Consider the following 26,172-nt stretch of genomic DNA (forward strand, 5'->3'; position numbering starts at 1 on the left):
GGGGCAACATTTTCCACACAGAGGGTGGTACATGTATGGAATGAGCTGCCAGAGGATGTGGTGGAGGCTGGTACAATTACAACATTTACAAGGCATCTGAATGGGTATATGAATAGGAAGGGTTTGGAGAGATATGGGCCAAATGTTGGTAAATGGGACTAGATTGTGGGCGGCACGGCGACACAGTGGTTAGCACTGCTGCCTCACAGCGCCAGAGACCCGGGTTCAATTCCCGCCTCAGGCGACTGACTGTGTGGAGTTTGCACGTTCTCCCCGTGTCTGTGTGGGTTTCCTCCGGGTGCTCCAGTTTCCTCCCACAATCCAAAGATGTGCAGGTCAGGTGAATTGGCCATGCTAAATTGCCCGTAGTGTTAGGTAAGGGGTAAATGTAGGGCTAGGGGTATGGGTGGGTTTCAGGTCGGTGTGGACTTGTTGGGCCGAAGGGCCTGTTTCCACACTGTAAGTAATCTAAATCGGGTTGGGATATCAGGTCGACATTAACAAGTTGGACTCAAGGGTCTGTTTCTGTGCTGTACATCTCTATGACTCCTGCAGGGGGAGACATTGTAAAGGCAGGGTGTGTGACTGAGGCTGAAGTTTAACTGAACATTCTGCTGAAGATACCTGAAGAAGGGCTTATGCCCAAAACGTTGATTCTCCTGTTCCTTTGAGCTGCCTGACCTGCTGTGCTTTTCCAGCAACACATTTTTAAGCATTCAGCACATGACCCAAAGACAGCTGATGGTCAGTCAGGCTGTGATCAGATTGGTTTATGGATTAATCTCAACCATTGACACAGCAATTAGAGACATTTTCAAATAATACCAGCTAGTCGGAGAACTTTCACTTTGTGACACATGGAGGAACAACCAGCATTTCCCACTCACAAGCTGCAGCAAAACACATTATATTGAAATACTGGCATCATCGCGGTCACTCTTATCATTCACTGAGACACAGATATGGTTTTCAGATACTGTACAAACAGGCAATGTGTAATAATGCATGAAACTAAATCAATCTGATACACATTCTGTTCCTGCCCTGGGACTATACAGGATCTGATCATTGCATCTGAATACCCTGTGTTCAGAAGGTGAGGGGAGTCTGACAGTAAACAGTGTCAAACCAACCAGAATTTATGATCAGGATGAAGGAGTGAACAAGACCTGTGTCCTCACCCTTGTCTTGAGGCTTGGACTAATTTGAGAAGATTGGGTAATGCTGACGGCAGAGGCACTAACCAAAAGCAGAGTGAAGATTAGAGTGGTGCTGGAAAAGCACAGCAGGTACCCGAAACATCGGTTTTCCGGTTTTCCTGCTCCTCGGATGCTGCACCACTCTAATCTTGACTCTGATCTCCAGCACCTGCAGTCCTCACTTTTGTCTACCTGAGTACCTAAAAGCAATATAGTCCCAAACTGTGAACTCTAACTTTTCAAACATTGTGAGATTATGATTAACTTCAGTGACTGACCTCTAACCCTTTGTTTAACTTTATTTTCTCTGCATCTATAAAAGATGGGAAAGGAGAAGAAGACAGCAAAAACGGCAGAGTTAGGTTTTAGTTTCCAATTTCTCAATATCCTGAACTTTCAGAGGTAAAGCCCAATGAAACATTGGAAATCATATTTCTCTCTATAGAGACACTTTGATTGAATCAAATAAAGTAAATGCAAGGGTTTCAGCTTGGAATATGAAATAGAAATGGAGGACAGCAGGAGACATTAGAAACAGAGTAAAACAGAAACTGTTTAGTCCTACAACATGGAGACAGGCCCTTTAGCCCAAACTGGTCCATACTGACCAATATTCCACTTGCACTAACCCCATTTCCCTACACTTGATCCATATCTTTCTAATCCTTTCTTATCCATGTATTTGTCCAAGTGCCTTTTAAATGTTGTTAATGTACCCACCTAAACCACGTCTGCTGGCAGCTCATTCCATCTGTGTACCACCCTCTGTGTAAAAAATGTGCCCCTCAGGTTCCCTTTTATTCATTCCCCTCTATCTAACTTTAAACTGATGCCCTCTAGTCCTTGATTCCCCAACCCTGGGAAAAAGACAGAGTGCATTCACCCTATCCATGTCTCTCATGATCGCACACATTTCTATAAGATCCTTCCTCAGTCTCCTACACTCTAAAGAGGAAAGTCCCAGCTTGTCCAACCTCTCCCTATAACTCAATCATTGAGTCGTGGAAACATCCTTGTAAATTTCTTCTGCACTCTTTGCAGTTTAATAATATCTTTCCTACAAATAATCCAAAAATATCTATTCAGAGCATATATCCATCTCACTGCAATTCTTTCTCAAATTAACATAACGCAAGGCTCAGTCAGAGAAATACAGAACAGGTTTGAATTTCACCTGGAAACAGCTGATGGAGGAGATCTCGATTGGTGATTGGTTTATAAATAATACAACATCTGTCAATTACCAAGTAATGCTCACTACAGTCAGACAGAAACTGAACTTCGCACAGAGAGAGAGAGAGAGAGAAGCACACTCACAACAGACTAAGAGCTCTCCAGAGGGTGAAATCTGGTTACATCCGCAAGCAGAATGGAAGCTGGATGTTACATTACTATATTAATACTGGTTTTACTTCAAGGAACCTTGGCTGTGAAATGTGAGTTATAAAACTGTAAAATGTAATGATATATGATATTAATATATGACATGACTGGGCTCGGTATAGTGTCATTAATTGTTTATTAACTGGGTGCTTAATTACACTCAAGTATTGGTTATTAACTGGGGATAAAATGATTGTGTTGGTTTCAGTGTGGTAATAGCATCTCTTTCAACTGGGGCAATTAATTGGTTATGAGTTCCAAAAGTGGTATAAGATACACAATAACAACAAATGAGTTCTTGTTAATAAAAACTTGTAAGTGTATAAAAATGTGGCTGCATTATATTGTTTACTGCCTAGGTATTTGTGCTGTAGGGCTTGGTTACTTCAGTTGGATAAACAGCAAGCCTATGGTTCACAATAATCATAGAATCCCTACAATGTGGAAACAGGCCCTTCGGCCCAACAAGTCCACACCAACCCTCCAAGAGTAATCCACCCAAATTCATTCCCTCACCCTAATACTCTATGTTTGCCCCTGCACATAACACTACCGGCAATTTAGCATGGCCAATTCACCTGACCTGCACATCTTTGGACTGTGGAAGAAAACCCAAGCAGACACGGGGAGAATGTGTAAACTCTATACAGACAGCCACCTCAGGTTGGTATCAAACCCTGGTCCCTAGCACTGTGAAGCAGGAGCAATAACCACTGAGCTACCGTGCTCAGAATACAGAGTTCCCACTGTAATATTTCCTTCAGTGGAGAGCTTGGATTTCTTACAACATGAAGATGACACCGAGGCAGATCTGTATTAGCCCATTTGACCCAGTTCTGCTTAAACCATCCCCCTTCAGTGTTGCTGTTCCAGCCTGACTCCATTCCTGCCCTAGCTCCCTCTGTTGAAAATCCACTGTCGGGGTAGAGGCAGGATCATGATGCTGGGAAATGATCCACCTCCCGATTCCCACATTGAAGCTGAAAATCCAGTTCCAGGATTTTTATTTAGCATGGCCAACTCACCTAGCCTGCACATCTTTGGACAGTGGGAGCACCTGGAGGAAACCCATGCATGTGCAAACTGGGAGAATGTGCAAACTCCACAGTCGCTCGAGACTGGAATCGAACCCAGGTCCCTGGCACTGTGAGGCAGCAGTGCTAACCACTGAGCCACTGTGCCACCTTCAATAATGCCAAAAGCATTGGCTTATTTGTGTTTTGGCTGTTGTAAATCAAAGTCTTATCTTGTCATCCTTCCCCTTTGAGTGGAAGGTAATCACAAACCACTACAGACAGAAACAGCCAACAAAATACCTTCAGGTAAAGCATCAAAAGACAATGAGCTAAGATCCTACCTTTGGGAAGAACATGAGTTACATCAGATATGAACCATACCATTCACTGTTTGTAATTTAGACTGTACTACAACTTGCATTTAAATAGTGCCTTTTACATGGCACGATGACCCAAAGATATTTCACTAAATATAATCAGAGTAAAATTTGTTTCCGAGAAGGAATTGCTATAAGGGGTGACCTGCTTGATGAAAGAATTGATTTTAAAGGTGATTTCCACCAATGGTGGAGGGATGCAGAGTTGTGGGGGGATTGTTAAGCTGGAGGAGGTTACAAAAATAGGGAATAATGAAGCCATGAATTAAATTGAATACAAGGATGAGAAGTTTAAACTTGAAGCATTGCCAGATGAATCAATGCAGATCAACAAGCTCAGGTAAACCGAATTTCATGTGAGTTTAGATCCAGGCAGCAGACTTTTGGAAAAGTTCAGATTTTAAAGGTGGAATGTGAGGTGAAGAAGCTGAAGCAGGAGAAGTTCCAGAGATAGAAGTGGGCAGTCTCAGTGATGGAGAAGGCATAGGTTTGGAAGATCAGCTCTGGCTTATGTAAGACACAAGTCTCAGTGTGTGGTCAGGAATGGGAATGGAGTCAGTAGTCAGAAAATTATATTTACATCACAGACTGAAAATAATGGCTTTGATTTTCCTAATACTTAATTAAAGAAAATTTCTGGATTTCCAGTTCTGGACATCGAACAGGCAACGTGACAAATCAGAGATGGTGGTAGGATGGCAAAGAGGTGTTGGTGAGATTAAGCTGCAGGTTGTCAGTTTACATGTGGAAATTTAATGCAGTATTTTAGGGTGATGTTGACAAAGAAGAGCACATAAATAAGAGGAATAAATCACACAACAGGGTACCATATACCACACAGAATCCATCATTCAGCCAAATGAGTCATGTTCTACTTGAGTTCATTTCATCCTTCCTTCTCTACTTCTATCCCATTCTCTCTCATATATTTATTCTCTCTCATACTTAAGTAGCTTTCCTTTAAATGCATTTATCCCACTCACAACAGCAACCCCAGAGGTAACAGTATGGGACACCGTAAGACAATTAGACATAGAAGCAGGGGCCATTCAACCCATTGAGTCTGCTCTGTCATTCAATGAGATTGTGGCTGATCTGATAATCCTCAATTCCTCTTTCCTGTATTTCCCCATTACCCTGAATTCCTTTGCTGATCAAAAATCTAACTCAGCCTTGAATACACTGATTGCCTCAACAGCCCTCTGCAATAAAGAATTACACAGATTCACATTCCTCAGTTAGTCAGTGTCTTTCCTTATTGTGATACATCTAAATCTAAAGTTTGGATTTTGGAAGATAAAGACCTTTGAGAGAAAGGGACAGGAAGTGATGAGACAAGTGAATCAGATTCAGAGACAGTTTGGTGTTGGGAGCCTTGACATAGCTCCTAAAAACTGTTCAACATCTCTCCAGCCATTAGCTCTGCCCACAGGTGACAAGATACTTGGCATAGAAGAGGTTGAATTTGTTTGTTATGTTGCTGCCATTAAGTTAAATCTGAGCTGTAAATGTTTCACACTGACAGTGAAGAATCCAGTACATAGTAGCCGCACAGTGTATATTTTATATGCCAGATCTGTTGGAGACAAGAGGATTGGTTAGCATATTTCAAGCAGGAATTGCTTTTGAAATTTGACTGGCCTTCATTTATTGACCTTAATATCTGTCCTAGCTGTACATCCTGTAACATCTTACAGTGCAAGGATGGATGATGGTAATTTTTATTGACTACAACGATACAATACTGAACAGAAATCGAATAGCCAGGTCCTGTCTCCACGAGAAAAAAATATTTTTTGACTTGGAATTAATAATAAAACTCTCTAGGTTAATGCCAGTCATATCAACAAATATCGACTTGTAAAGTCAAACTATGTCAAAGTTGCAGTATTATGAGCAATAGTTTAATTCTCACTGAAAACTTAATTGTGTAATAGTGCTTATAAAGTAACAGTTTGATGCTTTTATCATTGACGCTGAGCTGATACCCAAACTCAACCTAATTCTAGTTTCATCAAAGTACCCATCTCTGTTCAACCTCAGCCTCAATACCTATTTACTCAGGCCTTCTACATCTGCAAACCTGATTACAGTAAAATCCACTCTTCACTGTCTGTATTTCATCCAAAACTGTGCTGCTTGTATGCTATCCCTGATTAACTCACACTCTCCTCTCATGCTTTTCCCATCAATCTTCACTGGCTTCCTGATACCCAGTGCATTCATTTCAACATTCTTATCCTATCCATACATCCTCCACAACAATGACTCTACCTCTGCACTCTCAATCAACCCTGTTTCCACACACACCTCTTACTTGCTTATCAGTTTCTTTACAATCTTCTGCTTCAAAGTTAACAATGGCCTGAAAAATATAGGAACATGATGGATGGAAACAAATCAACACCCATCTAATTGTAATTCCACCTTCCTGGAAGTGATAACAGAGTTATTCACTAATTATAATATACTAGCCTGCAACAGAACCAAGCGCAAGGAAAACTCCCAGTTGTGCAGAGATTTGGGATCTGTTGGTTCAAAGTCACTTGTTCCTCGTGCACGGTTTTAGGGGTGTTGAGATATAAACACTCTTCGTTTTGAATTTTTATTTCATAATAATGGAATCCCCATTTGCGATCAACTTAACAAGGCAAAAACAACCAATATTTATCAATCAAGTAGAATTTCTTAAGCAAGGTTTTATAAATAACAAACAAACAAACAGTGAAAAGAACATAAAAGTTTCTCATTCTTCAAGGACCAGCATAGGAAGGGGAAGAAGAAAGGATTTACGTAGGATGGTGCGGTTGATGAGAAATGGGATAGGTTGAGAGGGGCAAGGGAAGATGAGGGAAAAGGGGATGGCAAATGGATGAGCAGGAAAGGAGATGGATGGGTGGGAAGGGGAGAGGGGATATGTGGGGGAAGGGTGGCATTGTGAGCAGCTCAGACACACTCATTCACCAACAATCTCCCATGCAGTTCTGGCCTCATATTTGCCTGTGTAAAGGGGTGAATGTTGAAGGTAGTGGATAGAGTGTTGATCAAGTGGGCTGCTTTATCCTGGATGGTGTCAAACTTTGAGTGTTGGTGAGGTGACATTCATCCAGGCAGGGTGGAGAGTATTCCTTCCTAGCTTGTAGTTGGTGAAAATAAAAGGGATCATTAGCAATCTGGCTGTGCGAGGCCCCTTATGAAGAGTGACCATAATTCTTCATTAGGATGGACAGTGACAGCGTCAATTCTAAGATGAGGGTCCTGAATCTAAATAAAGGAAACTAAGATGATATGAGGTACGAGATGGCTACAGTAAGTTATGGAACCATACCCAAAGGGATGATAGAGGGTAGAAAATGGGAAACAATTAAAGAGTGCATTGATGAACTGCAACAATTGTTCTTTCCTGTCTGGTACAAAATGGGAAGATGGCCTGGCCATGACTAGCAAGGGAAATTACAGATAGTATTAGATCCAAGGAAGGGATGTACAAATTGACCAAATAAAGTAGAGGAAAAACACAGTACGAGAATAAGCTTGCAGAGAACTTACAGAACTAACTGTAAAAGCTTTTATAAGTGCATGAAGAGAAAAAAAAATGACGACAACAAATATAAGTAACTTACAGTCACAAATAGGGAAGTTATAATGGAGAACAAAGAGATGACAAACTAATTAAATACATATTTTGATTCCATCTTTACAAAGAAGGACACCAATAATGTCTCAAAAATGTTGGGTACATAGGGTCTTGTGACAGGGAGGAACTAAAGAAATCAGTATTAGTGAAGAAATGGTGTTGGGAAATCTTATAATTAAAGGTTGATGAATCCTCATGGCCTGATCATCTATACTCCACAACATTTTCCATAATGGCCCTGGAAAGACTGGATTCAATGGTGGTCATCTTTCAAAATTTTGTAGACTCTGGAACAAATCCTATGGATTAGAGGGTTGCTAATTATTCAAAAAGGGAGGCAGAGAAAAAGAAAGGGAATTAGAGACTTAGTTAGCCTGACATTGATAGTTGTGAAAATGATGGAGTCAATTATCAAAGATTTAATAAGAAAGTGATAGGATTGGACCGAGTCAGAGATGTAGGAAAGGGAAATCACACATGATCAATCTATGGAGAGATGAGGATAAAGGTTTGCACTCGGAGGGTGGTGGGAATAGTATGAAAGGATGGTAGAGACAGAAATCCTCTAACTTTGAAAAGTATTTAGAAGCACGGTGCCAAGGCACACAGGGCCAAGGGGGGGGTGGGTTTAGAATTTTTGATCGTTGTTTTCAATTGGTACAGAATTGTTGGGCCTAAGGGCCTCTTTCTGTGCTGTAGCTCTCTATGATTTTATGACTACTGGAATTCTTCAAAGGATGTAACTAGTCGAATTGATCTGCAGATGTGAGTGACATGGAAAGAGAATTGTTTGATAAATAAGAAACAATGGGTAGGAATACAGAGTCATTTCAGAGTGGCAGCCAGTGATCAGCAGGGTTAAGTGCTTGGACTCCACCTATTCACAATATATTTTCATGATTTAGACGAAGGAACTAAATGTCCATTTCCAGGTTTGCAAATGATACAAAGCTGAATGGAAGTGTGGACTATGAGGAGATGCAGAGATGCTTCAGTGTGATATGAACAAGTTGCGTGATTAGCAAATGCATGGCATGTGAAGTTTAATGTGGATTAATGAGAAGTTATCCACTGTGATAGCAAATGCAAGACGACAGATGATCATCTGAATGGTGACAAATATGGAAAGGGGGTAGAAACTAAGAGACTGGGGTGTCCTTGTGCTCATATTGCTGAAACTAAGTGTTTCGGTGCAGCAAGTGGTGAAGACGACAAATAGTGCGTTGGCATTCATAGTGAGAGGAATCGAGTCCAATATCTTGCTGCAATTGTACAGGTAAAAAGTGAGGTCTGCAGATGCTGGAGATCAGAGCTGAAAATGTGTTGCTGGTCAAAGCACAGCAGGTCAGGCAGCATCCAAGGAACAGGAAATTCGACGTTTCGGGCCAGAGCCCTGATGAGGCTCTGGCCCGAAACGTCGAATTTCCTGTTCCTTGGATGCTGCCTGACCTGCTGTGCTTTGACCAGCAACACATTTTCAGCAATTGTACAGGGATTTGATGAGACTATACCTGGAATATTGTGAATAGTTTCGCATTCCTTACTGGAGGAAGGATATTCTGACAATGGAAGGCATACACAATGGTTTGCCAAACTTATTCCTGGACGATAAGGACTGACAATATGAATAGAGACTGGATTGGTTACAACTGTATCATTGGGTTTTAGAAGAATGAGGATCGGAGGGATCTCATAGAAACCTATAAAACACTAACAGACATGGTAAACACAGGAAGGGTGTTCCAGGTGACTCGGGAAGCCAGGACCAGGCGTCACAGTTCAAAGTTATGGAATAAACCATTTAGGACTGAAATAAGGAGAAATACTTATTTTGCTGGGGTGGCATGGTAGCTCAGTGGTTAACACTGCTGCCTCACAGTGCCAGGGACCTGGGTTCAATTCCTGCCTCCACAGACTGTCTGTGGGGAGTTTGCACTTTCTCCCTGTATCTGCATGGGTTTTCTCTGGGTGCTCCGGTTTCCCCTCACAGTTCAAAGAAGTGCAGGTTAGATGGATTGGCCATGGAAAATGCAGGGTTATAGAAATTGGGTGTGATGCTCTTCAAAGGGTCGATGTGATCTCAATGGGCCAAATGGCCCGCTTCCACTGTGTAGGGATTCTATAAGACAATGAAATTCCTTCACAGAGAGTGGTGAGCCTGTGGAACTTGCTGCCACTGACGGCAGTTCAGGCCAAAACACTGAATGTTTTTATAGAGTTAGAGTTAGTTTGTAGGGCTAAAGTATCAAATGGTATAGAGAGAAAAAGTGGGAACAAATTACTGAGAATGATGATTGGCATGAGTGCATTGAATGGTGGAGCAGGGTCAAAGGGCTGAATGGGGGAGCAGGGTCAAAGGGCTGAATGGCCTACATTTTCTCAGGATTTTCTATGTTTCCTTGACAGGCTTTGGGAAGTCAAGAGGTGAATTACTTGCCACAGAATTCCCAGTGGCTGACTTGCTTTCATACCCAAAGTATTTAAGTGGTTAGTCAAGTTCAGTTTCTGGTGAATGGATATTGATTGTGTGATGATAACATCATTGAATTTGTTCAGTGAATTATTTAATTATCCACCACCATTCACATAGTGCCATGGATGAGGCAGGATTTCAGATCTTACACTGGTTCATCTTCTGTGGGATATTGCTTCATTTTGCCTGTCTTCCATTATATTAAAGGAAAATCATTGTAGGTTATAAATATATTGTTTAATGTGTCTATCTTGGCTAATTGTAGAGTCATACAGCATGGTCCAACCAGTCCATGCTGACCATAATCCCAAATTAAACTAGGCCCACATGCCTGCGTTTGGCACATATCCTTCCAAACATTTCTTATTCATGTATTTACCTAAATGCCTTTGAAATGTTGTAATGATATCCACATCCACCACCTCCTCTGGAAGTTCATTCCGCAGATGAACCAATACATTTAAATCTTTCTCCTCTCACCTTAAAAAATGCCTCCAATTCTTGAAAGCATCCAACCAAGGGAAAATACCCCTGCCATTCACCTTACTCATGCCTACATCTGAGTGATGTAGGCAAGTGTGCTAAATGCCTTCTTAAGCATTCTGTCAACATTTGATGCAAACTTCAAAAAAATTAATGTACCTAAACCCCTAGGTCTCTGTTCTACAACTCTACCCAAGACTAAGGTTAACAATCACATAACACCAGGTTATAGTCCAACAGGTTTATTTGGAAGCACTGGCTTTCGGAGCACCACTCCTTCATCAGGTTCATCACAATTATACGATGAATGATGTCAGAGCAGCACTCTGAAAGCTAGTGCTTCCAATTAAACCTGTTGGACTGCAACCTGGTGTTGTGTGATTTTTTTAAAACTTTGTCCACACCTGTCCAACACCGGCATCTCCAAGTCATGGCTACCCAAGACCCTACTTTTAATTGTATAATTCTTGCCTTTGTTTGTTTTATCAAAATGTAATACCTCATATTTATCCAAATTTCAGCCCATTGACCCAATTGATCAAGATCTCTTTGTAATCTTAGGGAACCTTCTTCCTTATTCACTATACCACTAATTTTGGAGTCATTCGCAAAGTTACAAACCACGCCATCTATATTCTCATTTGTATAAATGACAAAAGTGGACCCAGCAAGATCCCTATGGAACACCACTGGGGACACAGCTCCGGTCTGAGAAACAACCCTTCACTCTTTTAAACAAAAAAGCTACAAAAAGGTTTGTAGACTTGTCCACGCTTCCCTGCACCGGGTGCCCAAGGATCAGGAGGAGTGTGGGGCTGAAATGTAGCCAAAGTTTCAACAGCAGCCCCCTCAAAGAACCAATAAGGGGCTGCAGACAAACACACTCAACATAAATGTGAAACACCATCTCCTGCAGGCACCAGAAGGTGAACATGGTCTGGCACCTGGTAAACGTACTCAGTCATCAGTTTCACAGGACCACCACATGTCGCACTCTCCACCCCAAATCCCTGACGTAAGAGGGCCCTAAACAGGGGATCTCTGCTGTTGGGGGGCAAAGTGTTAAGGTGTGTCTGGGTGATGGGTGAGAACACAGCATCAGAGAGTGTGGAGCATCAACCCGTACAAATGATGCTGTGCAAAAAGACATCAGGAGATTATATCTGAGGTGGCTCAGTTTGTGAGGCAGCACACCACGAGGAAGGGTCTGCTGCGCAGATTGATATTGCTGTCCGGGGGGGTGGGGGTCAGCATTCAGCCTGCTTTTCTGTCACCCAGCCATCCCGGACCCTGGTCAACCCTGCATCCCCAGCTCTCTCCTCCATCGAGGAGGAACCTGATGAGGTCAGCTGTTGTCATAGCGGGAGAGTTCAGGCATGAGCTGACCGTGTCCCAGACTGCAATCAGTTCCACAGAGTCATAGAGATGTACAATATCTTCGGTCCAACCTGTCCATGCCAACCAGATATCCCAACCCAATCTAGTCCCACCTGCCAGCACCTGGCCCATATCCCTCCAAACCCTTCCTATTCATATACCCATCCAGATGCCTTTTAAATGTTGCAATTGTACCAGCCTCCACCACTTCCTCTGGCAGCTCATTCTATACACGCACCACCCTCTGCGTGGAAAGGTTGCCCCGAGGTCTCTTTTATATCTTTCCCCTCTCACCCTAAACCTATGCCCTCTAGTTCTGGACTCCCCGACCCCAGGGAAAAGACTTTGTCTATTTACCCAATCCATGCCCCTCATAATTTTGTAAACCTCTATAAGGTCACCCCTCAGCCTCCGACATTCCAGGGAAAACAGCCCCAGTCTGTTCAGCCTCTCCCTGCAGTTCAGATGCTCCAACCCTGGCAACATCCTTGTAAATCTTTTCTGAACCTTTTCACGTTTCACAACATCTTTCCGATAGGAAGGAGATCAGAATTGCATGCGATATTCCAACAGTGGCCTAACCAATGTCCTGTACAGCCTCAACATGACCTCCCAATTCCTGTACTCAATACTCTGACCAATAAAGGAAAGCATACCAAACGCCTTCTTCACTATCCTATCTACCTGCGACTCCACATTTAAGGAGCTATGAACCTGCACTCCAAGGTCTCTTTGTTCAGCAACACTTCCTAGGACCTTACCATTAAGTGTATAAGTCCTACAAGATGGAAGTCAGGCAATTCCAGGAGAAAGACCCAAGACTGCAACCTCTCCATGAACACGAACTGCATATTGTAATAGAGACTGCACAACTGATGGAAGATTACCTCATCAGGGTGCAAAACCTAAGAGGAGGGTCAATGTAAAGGCATAAGTGCAGAAAATACAGCTGGCCGAGCTGGGGGCAGTCTTGACGTACACCTCTCCCAAAGGGGAGGGACACCATCAGAGATCTGTTGACTTTCACTAGGCACTAGGATCCTGAATCCAACAGCTCACAGAGTCCTTAGCAGGTCCTCGTGATCCACTCTGTCGAATGTCTTTTCTTGATCAAGGGAGAAGAATGTGCTTGATTCACCAGCCCTTTGAGAATAATGGATCATGTCCTGCACCAGGTGGATATTGTTGTGGATGCTCTGGCCCGGGACAGTGAGGACTGGTCTGGGTGGATCATGTGGCCCAGCACGGTACCAATGGGAATTCCCAACAGTTCTTTAACAAACGGAGGCCCCCCTTCTTAGGCAACAGAGTGATGACGGCCCTGCTCCAAGAAAGGGGCATCTCTCCGATTGCGATACATTCCTCCAAGATCTGCACACAGTCACCCTCCAAGAACATTCCAGAACTCCATGGTCAGCCTGTCCAGTCCCAGTGTCTTGCCCCTGGAAAGACAGTTGAGGGCACTGGTCAGCTCCTCTAGCCTTAGAAGGAGTCAGGCCTCTCAGCACCCTCAGGGCTGACCTGCGACAGGACTTTGAGTAAAAAATGAGGTCTGCAGATGCTGGAGATCACAGCTGCAAATGTGTTGCTGGTCAAAGCACAGCAGGCCAGGCAGCATCTCAGGAATAGAGAATTCGACGTTTCGAGCATAAGCCCTTCATCAGGAAGGGCTTATGCTCGAAACGTCGAATTCTCTATTCCTGAGATGCTGCCTGGCCTGCTGTGCTTTGACCAGCAACACATTTGCAGCTGCGACAGGACTTTGACAGCTTCCTCACCGGATGGATCTGGAGAGAAGGGAGCCATGTAACAGTCCCTCTCTTGGGTTCTGCTGCCCTCTGGATTCCAGACGAGGGATTTCTCATCGGCAGCATCTACTGAAGGACTCCGTGCAAGTGGGGGAGCTGTAGTGGAGATCCTGAAGGAATTGGTCCGTAATCTCGCATACGTGCCCCAGGACCCAACAAACTGCAAGTCCTGGAGCGTGGCCTACTTCTCTTTGTACACCCCCTGCAGGGTGGGTCCACATCGGGCTGACCGAGACATGACTCCAGGTTGAACACCTCCTTCCCCAACTCCTCAATCCTGGATTTCTACCATAGGCTCTGGGAGGGGGAGTTTTCCCGTTTCCTTCTCCAGCCGGCCCAGAACCGACAAAACAAGTCCCGGAAGTGCTCGTCCTCCAGCAGCAGGTTGTTAAAGTGCCAGTATGTGGACCCGAGGTGGGTGCCAAATGGTAGGACCTCCGCCCACACCAGGTAATGGGCCGTGTACGGCAACTGCTGCGTGGAGGCCAGCGGAAAGCAGGAGGCGTACGCCCGCGAAATGTACAGGCGGTCAATTCTGGAGGCTCTGACTCCAGGCCTCATGACGGTGAAGGTGATGGAGTCGAGATGGAGAGCTTGTTAGACATTCACAAAGTCAAAGGTTTTAACCAAATCCCTCAGCTTCCCCACCGATGCTGAGCTCTTCTAGGTACCACCACAGCCCTGCTGCTCAGGGTACAACTGAAAATTCTCCCAAGGAGGATGAATTTGCCCTCATCGATGGAGCTAAGAAGATTAGACAGTTCCTCGAAGAAGCATGTAGTATAGTCAGGTCCTATACAAGGCACACATACATTCACATGTCTCTGAAATGAAGCATAAGCTGGAACACACAGGCCTGGTACACGTCCCTTGACCTTCAATCTCCACCTGAAAGAAAGGGATCAACAAGGTAGCCATCCCCGCCAGAACTGGAGGCCAGGTGACTCAGTAAGACCCTTCCTCTGCCACTCCAGGAACTGCTTGATCTCCAGACACGGTATGGGGTTTCTTGCAGGAGGCTCACTGCATACTCCCATTCCCCAAGGAGCAACAGCATACCAAATCTGTGCCTGGCCTTTCTGCTGCCATTGACATTGAGGCTTAATGGCTGCAGTGTGTACCACCACCATCACCAGTTAAAACAATGAAACCTAACTTACTGAGCGGGGGGAAGGGGCTCTTTTTCCCTTCCACTCTGAGAATGCTGATAAGGAATCCCTGGGCACAGCCTCTTTATGTTCTTGTCCATTCCAGGGCCTGCCAATAGCTGCCAGGCAGATATGACTGGAAGCAGTAAGAGAATTCCACTGGTCCATATACAACTGGACTCTGTCTCAGTTAAAATTGCTTTAAAAATTCCGAGTTCCCCGATGGGGATGAGGGAGACCTTGTCTACGAGCACCACGTCTCCCTCCGCTCTGTCTAACTCAGCAGTGCTCCCAACCAACACCCACTGCTCCGCCAGATTGTTGCCTCTGACCACTTACCCCTAACCCCCCCATAGTGGGTGCGGGGCGAAGGGGGGGGGAAGGGGAGTCACCAGTTGGACATACCCCTGCCTTGACCCCATCTATAGGGTCAGCAACAGCAGGATCCCTTGCAGAGCCCTCGAAGTCCTGGATGACACCAGGCTCAACTAAAACGTTGATTAAAATGTCAGGTCCCCTGGGTGGCATCAGTTTGGAAACCTGCTCCACTCCTGGCTCTGTGTCTGGATAAAGGTCTGCAGTAAGGGCAGAGGAGCCTAAAATAAAGGCCTAAGAGAGAGTAAGGAGGCCTGATCTTTCATCACTACAATCTAGGATAACCTCAGGGTAACAATCTCCACTTCAGTCCCCAGTAGGCACACGGGAAACCTCAAGGGCCTCCAGTTCCTGTAGCGTCTTCAAGACTTCAGCTGCCATGCCCACCTCACCCTTGAGAGGCCTGATCTGGTTGCAATGAACAATAGGTGGGGGTTGGGGGCGTTCATGTCCTCCTCCCCTGGTGAGGAGGGAGGGGGCTTTCTAGGGGAAACTACTCCCTCACCCGTGGGGAGGTGCTGTTAGTACCGGACTCCCCTGTCCCTCTAACCCTAAGGAATGGTGCCTTTTCCAAGAGGGTGGGGAACAAGAGACACTGCCAACTCTCCACTGTCCCGCTGCTACCCCACCCAACTCGACCATCCTCCCTCTGTTTTCTTTCACAAGTTTTAGGATAAGGGAGGGACTGGGGAAACTGGGGGGCACTGCCCGTTCACTCATGTTTATCATCGATGGGCCTCAGGTCTCCCTCATCCCCATCGGGAAACTCCAGGAGTTTTTAAAGCAGTTTTAACCGAGACAGAGTCCAGTTGTATATGGACCAGTGAAATTCTCTACCACTTTGAGTCATATCTGCCTCAGGCCAGGCTCCAAAATGCACAATTTCTCGACAGGCCTGGGGGTCGCTATCCTACAGAAGGGAAGTCACACCATACTGAGTCCCAGAAGTTTCAGGGTCACTCAGGGAATCTTCCTGGGAGACCAGCCCCAAATGCTTGGTTTTATTCCTGGACTTCCTCACAGTGACACTGCATACCCTCCATGAACACCCAAGTAAGCCTCACCCTAATACTACTCTACTGTAAACACACCTTCCAAGACCTCTCCCTGGGCCAACAGACAAAAACCCGTCAGGAGTAAATGTCTCAGGTGGCCTCCTTCAGACACAGCAACAGCATCATCACACCAGAGCTCACCTCCCCAAGCTGGTGGATGTGGGAGAGAAGCAGCTCAGATGGTAAAGTGGGTGGAACGTTTGATAAAATGACCCTCTGAACAACTACTTCCAGAGGGTTGACAGGCAGGAACGTGCCACTGACAGTAAGCCCCCTCTTCAGGAGAGGTGCACCACCCACTCACTCTTCAGGAAGAACACTGCCTTCCTCTACATGTTTGATGCAGCGCTGCACATGTCCCAGTGCTCACTTCAGGGTGAACGGAACATTGCACCCCGAACATTTTGGTCAAATGAGAAAAGGGCGATGAAGCCCTTGGAGGTACAGGGAACACAGAGGCTGCAACCACTCCAGTGTAGGAACAAGAGCCCTGCCCCAGGTGTAACTGTATAGAGGGTCCCACAATCGCCAATGCCCATCCCAGAGTTTCCTCATTTCCCCTCCCCCTACCTTATCCCAGATCCAACACTCCAACTTGGCACCACCCTCAAAACCTGTCGTACCTGTCCATTTTCCATCCCACTTATCCACTCCACCCTATCACCATCACCCCCCACCTGCAACTACCTATTGCCTTCCCAGCTACCTACCCCCCAGTCCCATCCTCCCATTCATCTCTCAGCCCTCTTCCCACCCACATTCCTGATGAAAGGCTTATGCCTGAAATGTCAATTCTGCTGCTCCTTGGATGCTGCCTGACTGGCTGTGCTTTTCCAGCACCACACTTTTTGACTCCATCTCTCCAGCATCTACATTCCTCATTTTCTCTTAATCTTATGTGTCAAGGCTATCCTCATAGCTTTCCTAATATCCCTCTTGAGAATGTCCTACACTTTTTATACTGTTCAAGAGGTTAATTTGAATCCAGCTATTTATGTCTAATATGTTTTTTTTATTCTTAATAAGATTAAAAACCGCTTGATTGTATTCAACAAAATAAAGTATTTCAAAGAGTAATACTTACCCCGATGTTTACTCTGAACTGCATTAGGGCACAGAAAGGCCCAAGCCCTTTCTGCTGCTCCTGGCTGTGTTACTCCCTTCAAATGCTCATTCCAATAGCATTTAAAGCTTCAGGTGTTCTGCAGAAGGGTCACTGGACCAGAAACGTTAACTCTGTCTCTTTCTCCATAGATGCTGCCAGACCTCCTGGGTTTCCCCAGCCTTTTCTGTTTTTGGTTCAGTATTTAAGGGCACTGTGTGTTGTCCCTGCCTGATTTGGAGGGGATAATGTTCTCCCCCCACATGAACCACAGTAACTCCGATAGTAACCATGTTCACAGAGATATTGGTACAGGTGGAGATATAACACATCCCAGGTCAGTCTGGATGTTTCCGGAACATTCCCTCCTGGAGTTTTATCTGGGTTTGATGTGTGTTTATTGGTGATCTTGTTGAATGATGTTTTCTCCCGGGGTCACTCTCTCAGTGTGGGACCTGTCTGATCCTCTCTCTCTCTCACACACAGACCAACATGAACAGCTCGCGGTCTTCTTCGCTCAGGAGAGCAGCCCCGACAAACAGTTTGATGTGGAGGTGGACGGAGATGAACTTTTCTACATGGATTTCAACCTGAAGAAGGAGGTGGCCCGGATCCCCGAGTTTGACCCTCACTACATACAGGGAGGAGAGGCGAGGATCTCAGCTCAAATAGCCATCGTGAAACACAATTTAAATGTTTGGAAGAACCTGTCCCGCGGCTCCCCGGAACCGAAATGTAAGAAACAGTTTCAATGTCTCACACATAAAGTAAAACCTGGAACTGGAATATCGACTGGAGCGGGGTCCGGGCTGAGTAAAACATGGAGCTGGAGTAAAAGGTGAATCTGGAGTCTGGTCACAGTAAAAAATGTGTTGCTGGTTAAAGCACAGCAGGTCAAGCAGCATCTCAGGAATAGGAAATTCGACGATTCGAGCATAAGCCCTTCTTCAGGAAGATGCTGCCTGACCTGCTGTGCTTTAACCAGCAACACATTTTCGGCTGTGATCTCCAGCATCTGCAGACCTCATTTTTTACTCTGGTCACAGTAAACCATGGAGTTACAATCTGGACCGGAGCAGGGTCTGGTCGGAGTAAACCAGGGAGGATGGTCTGGAGGTCAGAGTTGTTACAACTCACTAGGGATTAGATTAGATTAGATTACTTACAGTGTGGAAACAGGCCCTTCAGCCCAACAAGTCCACACCGACCCGCCGAAGCGAAACCCACCCATGCCCCTACATTTACCCCTTACCTAACACTACGGGCAATTTAGCATGGCCAATACACCTGATCTGCACATCTTTGGACTGTGGGAGGAAACCGGAGCACCCGGAGGAAACCCACGCAGACACAGGGAGAATGTGCAAACTCCACACAGTCGGTTGCCTGAGTCGGGAATTGAACCCGGGTCTCAGGCGCTGTGAGGCAGCAGTGCTAACCACTGTGCCACCGTGCCGCCCAAATAGCATACCATAAATTAATTCCAGAGTCATACCAAATGTTAAAGTAATTTTTCAAGTATGCACAGTCCCCAGCTTTAGTTCGGTTTCAGACCAAAGATGAAAGAAAGCACAAACCAGGTTTCTGGTCTAAATATGAACTATTATTTCTTACTTGGAATGAGGGTCTAGCTACAGGAAAACAGTTAACTCTCTATAATTCTCCTACTCTCTCTAACTCACTTGATTCCAGCTCCAAGCTACTCAGCCACATGAGAACCACACATAAGATTAGATTAGATTAGATTAGACTTACAGTGTGGAAACAGGCCCTTCGGCCCAACAAGTCCACACCGACCCGCCGAAGCGCAACCCACCCATTCCCCTACATTTACCCCTTGCCTAACACTACGGGCAATTTAGCATGGCCAATTCACCTGACCCGCACATCTTTGTGACTGTGGGAGGAAACCGGAGCACCCGGAGGAAACCCACGCAGACACGGGGAGAACGTGCAAACTCCACACAGTCAGTCGCCTGAGTCGGGAATTGAACCCGGGTCTACAGGCGCTGTGAGGCAGCAGTGCTAACCACTGTGCCACCGTGCCGCCCACAAAAGATGCGATTTATATTTTAGATTTTATTGTCACGTATATCCAAGTTCAGAAATACAGCAGTGCAATGAAAAGTGTATAATGAGAAGGTGATAGGTCAGAGGGGGGAGTGATGGACGGGTCCGGAGGGCGGTGCCGAGTTGGAGGCTTGAGACTGTGATAATGTGGAGGGGGGAAATGAAGAAGCTGTTGAAATCCCGTGTGGTTGCAGGGTTCCAAGGTGGAATATGAGGCATTCCTCCTCCAGGCATCAGGTGGTAACGGTTTGGCGGTGGAGGAGGCCCAGGACTTGCATATCCTTGATGGAGTGGGAGGGGGAGTTGAAGTGCACCTAGATCCTTCTCCCTCACCTTGATCCATCTATCGCTTTCCCAGCTACCTCCCCCCAAACCACTCCCCCCCCTTCCATTTATCTCTCAGCACCCTTGGCCCACAAGCCTCATTCCTGATGAAGGGCTTATGCCCGAAATGTTGATTCTCCCTCTCCTCGGATGCTACCTGACCTGCTGTGCTTTTCCAGCACTCCACTCTCAACTCTGATCTCTAGCATCTGCAGTCCTCACTTTCTCCTTAGGTCTGGAGGGGAGTGAGATCTTGTGCAAAGAACAAACCATGGGGCTTGGATCTAGATTGGAGCAAATGTCTGGTGGTTAGTGTAAACTCTGGAGCTGAATGGGATCTGGTGGTCAGAATAAATCATGGGATATATCTCCACTTATCCAAGTACCCTGTTATAATATGTTTTATAATAACTCTGAAAATTTCCGTAAGTGAGATGTTAAGTTAACAAACCTGCAGTTTCCTGATTTCTGTTTCCATCCTTTTCATGAATAAAGGAGTTACAATTGCTATCATCCAATCCAAAGGAACTTGCTCAAAATCTGGGAAATTTTTGAAAATTAGAATTGTTTCATCAACTACAAATCCATTAGGACTCAGGCATTTGTCATTCTTAGCTTCACAACATGCTCAAATCCACTTTCCTGCTGAATGTGATTTTCCTGAGTTCCTCCCTCCTCCTATTTCCTGACTTGTAGCTATTTCTATGATCTTATTCATATCCTCTACATTAGTGTTTAATTCCACATTGAACAATGTACAGGTCTGCAGCTCAGAAGATACTTTGCAACTTTTCGTGCTTGTGTTCAGAAACTCAGTGCCAAGCACACTTTGTTTCCTCTTCAGTAAGGTCGTAACCCGTGTGCAGATATCTATTTCATTTTTTCACTGGGTCAAAAATCACATGATACTAGGCTATCGTCCAACATGTTTATTTGAAAACAAAACTTTCAGAGCACTACTCCTTCATCATGTGTTAGTGAAAGAGGAAAACCTTAGACACAGAATTTATAAGGAAAAGGGCAAGGGGTCACACATCTCATGCCAACAAATTGAGCACATCTAAGCTGACTCTTAAATCTTCAGTCAGTTAGGTTGGAGATGTAAGTTTTGATTGATTAATATGCAAATTCTAGAATTTCTTTCAAATCACTGCCCTGAGATAACGTAAAGTGTTATCAGTATAAAAGGAGGTGTTACCACCAGCCAGACAATATCCCGTCAGGCATGAGGTCTTAATTGGAGTCCATCTGTCTTAACTTGAAATCAGACTTGTTTTACCCCAAAGTAGGAATTTACAAAATGCTACATTGATTGACTGTCTACAGGTTGTGGGTTTTTTTTTAACAAAATAAAATGTATCTGCAAATACAAATCTGCAAATGCAAGTTCACCCCATAGATTTGTGTGTGTGTATATACGCGCATGTATATGTACGTGGATGAGAGGGGGGAGAATGTGTGAGGGGGAAGAGAGAGCTAGAGTGTGTGTGGGGGGGGGAGGTGGGAGTGGGTGAGTGTTTGAGATAGAATGTAAGGGAGTATATGCATGTGACAGAGTGTACTTGTGAGTGTGTGTGTGTGTATAGTGAAATGGGGTCACCTGTAGTGTGACATGAACCCAAGGTCCCAGTAGTAATGGTGGTATCCTTGTCAACACTCTGACACGTCTTACAGCATCGACCGTGACAGGGTTGTATGGAGTTGTGGTCCATGTTGTCCTGAAGGCCGGACAGTTTGCTGCGAACAATCATCTGTTTGAGGTTTGGTGGTTGTTTAAAGGCTTAAAGTGGAGGCGTGGGCAAGGTCTTGGCGAGGTGCTCGTCCTCATTGATAATGTGTTGCAGGCTGTGAAAGGCAGGTAGTTTTTCAGCTCCTGGGAAATACTGAACAAGAAGGGTACCCTGTTGGTTGCAGCTCAAGTCTGTCTTCTGAGGAGGTCATTACGGTTCCTTGCTGTGGCATGTCAGGACTAGCGGTCGATGAGTTGGGCATTGTACCCCGTTCTGATGAGGACATCCTTGAGAACTTCCAAGTGTCCATCATGTTCCTCGTCATCTGAACAGATCCGGTGTATGCGTAGCGTTTGTCCACAGGGGATGGCTATTTTAATATGTTTTGGGTGGAAGCTGGAGAAGTGTAGCATTGTGAGGTTGTCCGTGGGTTTGCAGTAGAGTGTGGTGCTGAGGTGTCCATCCTTGATGGAGACGCATGTGTCCAAGAATGAGACAGATAGTCGAGAGTAGTCCATGGTGAGTTTGATGGTGGGATGAAATTTGTTGATGTCACTGTGTAGTTTTATCAGTGAATCCTCGCCATCGGTCCAGAGGAAGAAAATGTCGTCAATGTACTTAATGTATAATGTTGGTTGGAGGTCCTGTATAGAGAAGAAGTCTTGTTTGAACTCATTCAAACATACACACGGGCATACACACCCTCACTCTCACTCAGACACACACACAGACACTCTCACACACTTTCTTACTCTCCCAACCCCCCCCTCCCCCACAACCCCCCGATCGGTTCATTTAGTCAGACTCTTGCCCCTGAATCAGAAGAGGCGGGTATGCCTCACTCATGAGGCTGTGAAAAATTAGCTGATCAAGAACTGAGAGGTTCTACTGTTCTGTTCAAGATTCAGCCAACTGTACCAGCTACAGATACCTTATGTTTTTGTGTGGATAAGATAAATACTTTAAATACCGGAAATCTAAAATACAAACAGAAAATGCTGAAAATTCTCAGCAGGTTGGGCAGCATAAGAAACGAAGTTACATTTCAAGTCAATGATGTTTCAGTCAGAGGATATAGGCTGGTTGGATACACTAGTAAAAAGCCAAAAGGATTTGCTATTTGATATGATCCACCAGTCTTTGGGAGGTATGACGACATACCTCATATCACACCAATTACTTTGAAATTCAAAGCATCATGTTTAGGCAGCAACTCATTTTGACTTAATAGCAAGATGGGACTGTAGCCTGTACTTACAAAACTCACAGCACCATGTCCAAAATTAAATGAGAATCTGTTGTGGTTCTGCTCGCCGAGCTGGAAATATGTGTTGCAGACGTTTCGTCCCCTTTCTAGGTGACATCCTCAGTGCTTGGGAGCCTCCTGTGAAGCGCTTCTGTGATGTTTCCTCCGGTATTTATTGTGGTTTGTACCTGCCGCTTCTGGTTGTCAGTTCCAGCTGTCCGCTGCAGTGGCCAGTATATTGGGTCCAAGTCGATGTGTTTGTTGATAGAATCTGTGGATGAGTGCCATGCCTCTAGGAATTCCCTGGCTGTTCTCTGTTTGGCTTGTCCTATAATAGTAGTGTTGTCCCAGTCAAACTCATGTTGCTTGTCATCCGCATGTGTGGCTACTAAGGGATAGCTGGTCGTGTCATTTCGTGGCTAGTTGGTGTTCATGGATGCGGGTTGTTAGCTGTCTTCCTGTTTGTCCTATGTAGTGTTTTGTGCAGTCCTTGCATGGGATTTTGTACACTACACTGGTTTTGTTCATGCTGGGTATCGGGTCCTTTGTCCTGGTGAGTTGTTGTCTGAGAGTGGCTGTTGGTTTGTGTGCTGTTATGAGTCCTAGTGGTCGTAGTAGTCTGGCTGTCAGTTCAGAAATGTTCTTGATGTATGGTAGTGTGGCTAGTCCTTTGGGTTGTGGCATGTCCTCATTTCGTTGTCTTTCCCTTAGGCATCTGTTGATGAAATTGCGGGATTATCCGTTTTTGGCGAATACATTGTAGAGGTGTTCTTCTTCCATTCCTAGACGTGATGGTACAGAGAACACCGAACGGAGAATACAGGAAAGCCACACACACAGACCAAGTCCGGAACTATGAAAGCAAACACCCCTACACACACAAAAGAAGTTGCATCAAGACACTGTTCAAAAGGGCCACAACACACTGCAGCACACCAGAACTGCAAAAAGAGGAAGAAGAACACTCTACAATTTATTCGCCAAAAACGGATACCCGCGCAATTTCATCAACAGATGCCTAAGGGAAAGACAACGGAATGAGGATATGCCACAACCCAAAGGACTAGCCACACTCCCATACATCAAGAACATTTCTGAACTGACAGCCAGAGTACTGCGACCACTAGGACTCATGACAGTACACAAACCAACAGCCACTCTCAGACAACAACTCACCAGGACAAAGGACCTGATACCCAGCACGAGCAAAATCAATGTAGTGTACAAAATCCCATGCAAGGACTGCACAAAACACTACATAGTTAATTATTACTTGTTGAGATTGTAATTTTATAGTTATATATTTATATATGGTATTAATATTCCCAAAAATATTCAGATGTTGGTGGTGGCGGGGGTAGGGTGCTCACTGTTAACTCTAGCTTTGTATTATATTTGAATTCTCCTCATTTTATTGAAGAGCACCTGGGTCAAGGGTGGGGCATTGGTTGGGAGAGGATAAGATGGACTGTGGGAGAGGAAGTGACGCTCCCTGGGAACAAGGGGGAAAATCTCCAATTAGGTACGTTTTATATTTTTTTTATTTAGAAATAGTTTTTTATTATATTGTTTTGAGTGTATTAGAGAGCCTTTATTTTTGTAAACCTTATATGCTCCATGCTCGGGATGTTCTAGATAGGGTTTCCCCTCCCGAGGGGTCTCGGATCTGCCCAGATGATTATGGTTGATCAGTCGGTTAAGTGGTGCACCTGGAATGTCAGGGGGAGTCATTCGCCAGTTAAAAGGAAGAAAATATTATCAAATCTTAAGAAAGAGAGAGTTGATATAGCTCTCCTACAGAAGACACACCTGTCGGATAAAGAACACTTAAAATTACGGCAGGGTGGATTTGATCAGGTCTTTTTTCTTCTTTTAACTCAAAAAGCAGGGGAGTCGTTATTCTTGTTCGGAAGAATTTCCCTTTCAAAATTCTAAATCAGATAAAAGACGAATCTGGACGATATATTTTGATTAAAGCCCTCATAAATGGAGAGGAATATGGGATCTTAAATGTGTACTGCCCCCCGGCACACCCCTTTAAATTTATAACGGAAGCTTTTTCAAAATTGATGGCCTTTGGTGCCCGTCATACAATTATAGGGGGAGACTTTAATTGTATTATGGATCCAGAAATAGATAGGATTCCCAAGAGTGCTGCTGGAGTATCTCCCAGATCTAGACAACTGGTGGATCTGAATAAAGAATTAGGATTGGTAGATGTATGGAGATGTCTCCATCCACAGGGTAGAGATTTTTCTTTCTACTCTAATCCACATAAATGTCATACAAGAATTGATATGTTTTTTGCCCCATCGATTTTTTAAAATTCCATATCATCCTGTAAAATAGGTACGATAGCAATCTCCGACTACGCCGCTGTATAAATGGAAACTAAGGCAAGGAACAATGGGACATCCACTCGGCATTGGCGTATGGACCCCTTCCTGATAAAAGATAGTAAATTTGTAAAGTACTTCTCCCAAGAACTTAAAACTTTTTTAGAAACTAATTCAGGTATGGCTAGCAACCCATCAATGATGTGGGAGACCATCAAAGCTTATGCACGAGGTTTGATCATCTCCTACTCAGCGACCCAGAAGAAACTGAAGGGAGAGCAACAGCGTCAGCTCGAAGCTCGCTTAAAAGCAGCCGAAACAGCATACGCTGATAGACCTTCTATTATAAAATTGCAAAGGATTACGGCTCTTACGACAGCTCTAAACACTACGCTTACTCAAACGGCTAAGAGGGAAATATTATTTGCAAAACAAAGGTTATATGAATATGGCGACAAACCGGGTAGATACTTAGCATTTCTTGCAAAGTAAAAGAAGGCCCCTCAGACTATTACAACTATCAAGGAAAGTATAGGTACCTTGACTTATGATCATAAAAAGATTAATGCGATCTTTAGAGAATTTTATTCTGAGTTATATAAATCGCAGGATTGTGAAGATAGGACTAGGAGGATGCAGTCATTTTTTAAAAATTTGACCTTTCCGGACTTGACTCCGGAACAGGTGTCGGCCCTAAATACCCCTTTAACAGTCCAAGAAATACTTGATTCAATTAGGCAACTCCAGAGCGGAAAGGCACCGGGCCCAGATGGTTTTCAAGCTGAATTCTATAAAGAATTTACAGAAATATTGGCTGATCCACTTATGGACATGTATAACTTTGCATATAGTCAGGCCTGTCTCCCGCCTTCGCTGAAAGAGGCAAATATCTCTCTTATCCTCAAAAAAGGAAAAGATCCAGAAGACTGTACATCTTATAGACCAATATCCTTACTAAATGTAGATTTTAAAATCCTCTCTAAAATGTTAGCACTGAGACTAGAAAGGGTACTGTCATATATTATAAAGGAGG

General features: G+C 44.6%; 1 protein-coding gene across 1 annotated transcript in view; it reads left to right on the top strand.

Moving 5' to 3' along the window:
• Window positions 1-2,466: 2,466 nt before the first annotated feature.
• Window positions 2,467-26,172, top strand: part of LOC132832381 (H-2 class II histocompatibility antigen, A-U alpha chain-like) — a 68,787-nt gene continuing 45,081 nt past the window's right edge. Inside the window, exons 1-2 of the mRNA XM_060850331.1 lie at window positions 2,467-2,635; window positions 17,920-18,168. Coding sequence (XP_060706314.1) covers window positions 2,569-2,635; window positions 17,920-18,168 — 316 coding nt within the window. The 5' untranslated portion in view covers window positions 2,467-2,568. The remainder of the gene's footprint in view (window positions 2,636-17,919; window positions 18,169-26,172) is intronic.

The sequence above is a fragment of the Hemiscyllium ocellatum genome, chromosome 35 (genome assembly GCF_020745735.1).
Source record: "Hemiscyllium ocellatum isolate sHemOce1 chromosome 35, sHemOce1.pat.X.cur, whole genome shotgun sequence".
In the NCBI taxonomy this organism is placed as follows: domain Eukaryota; kingdom Metazoa; phylum Chordata; class Chondrichthyes; order Orectolobiformes; family Hemiscylliidae; genus Hemiscyllium; species Hemiscyllium ocellatum.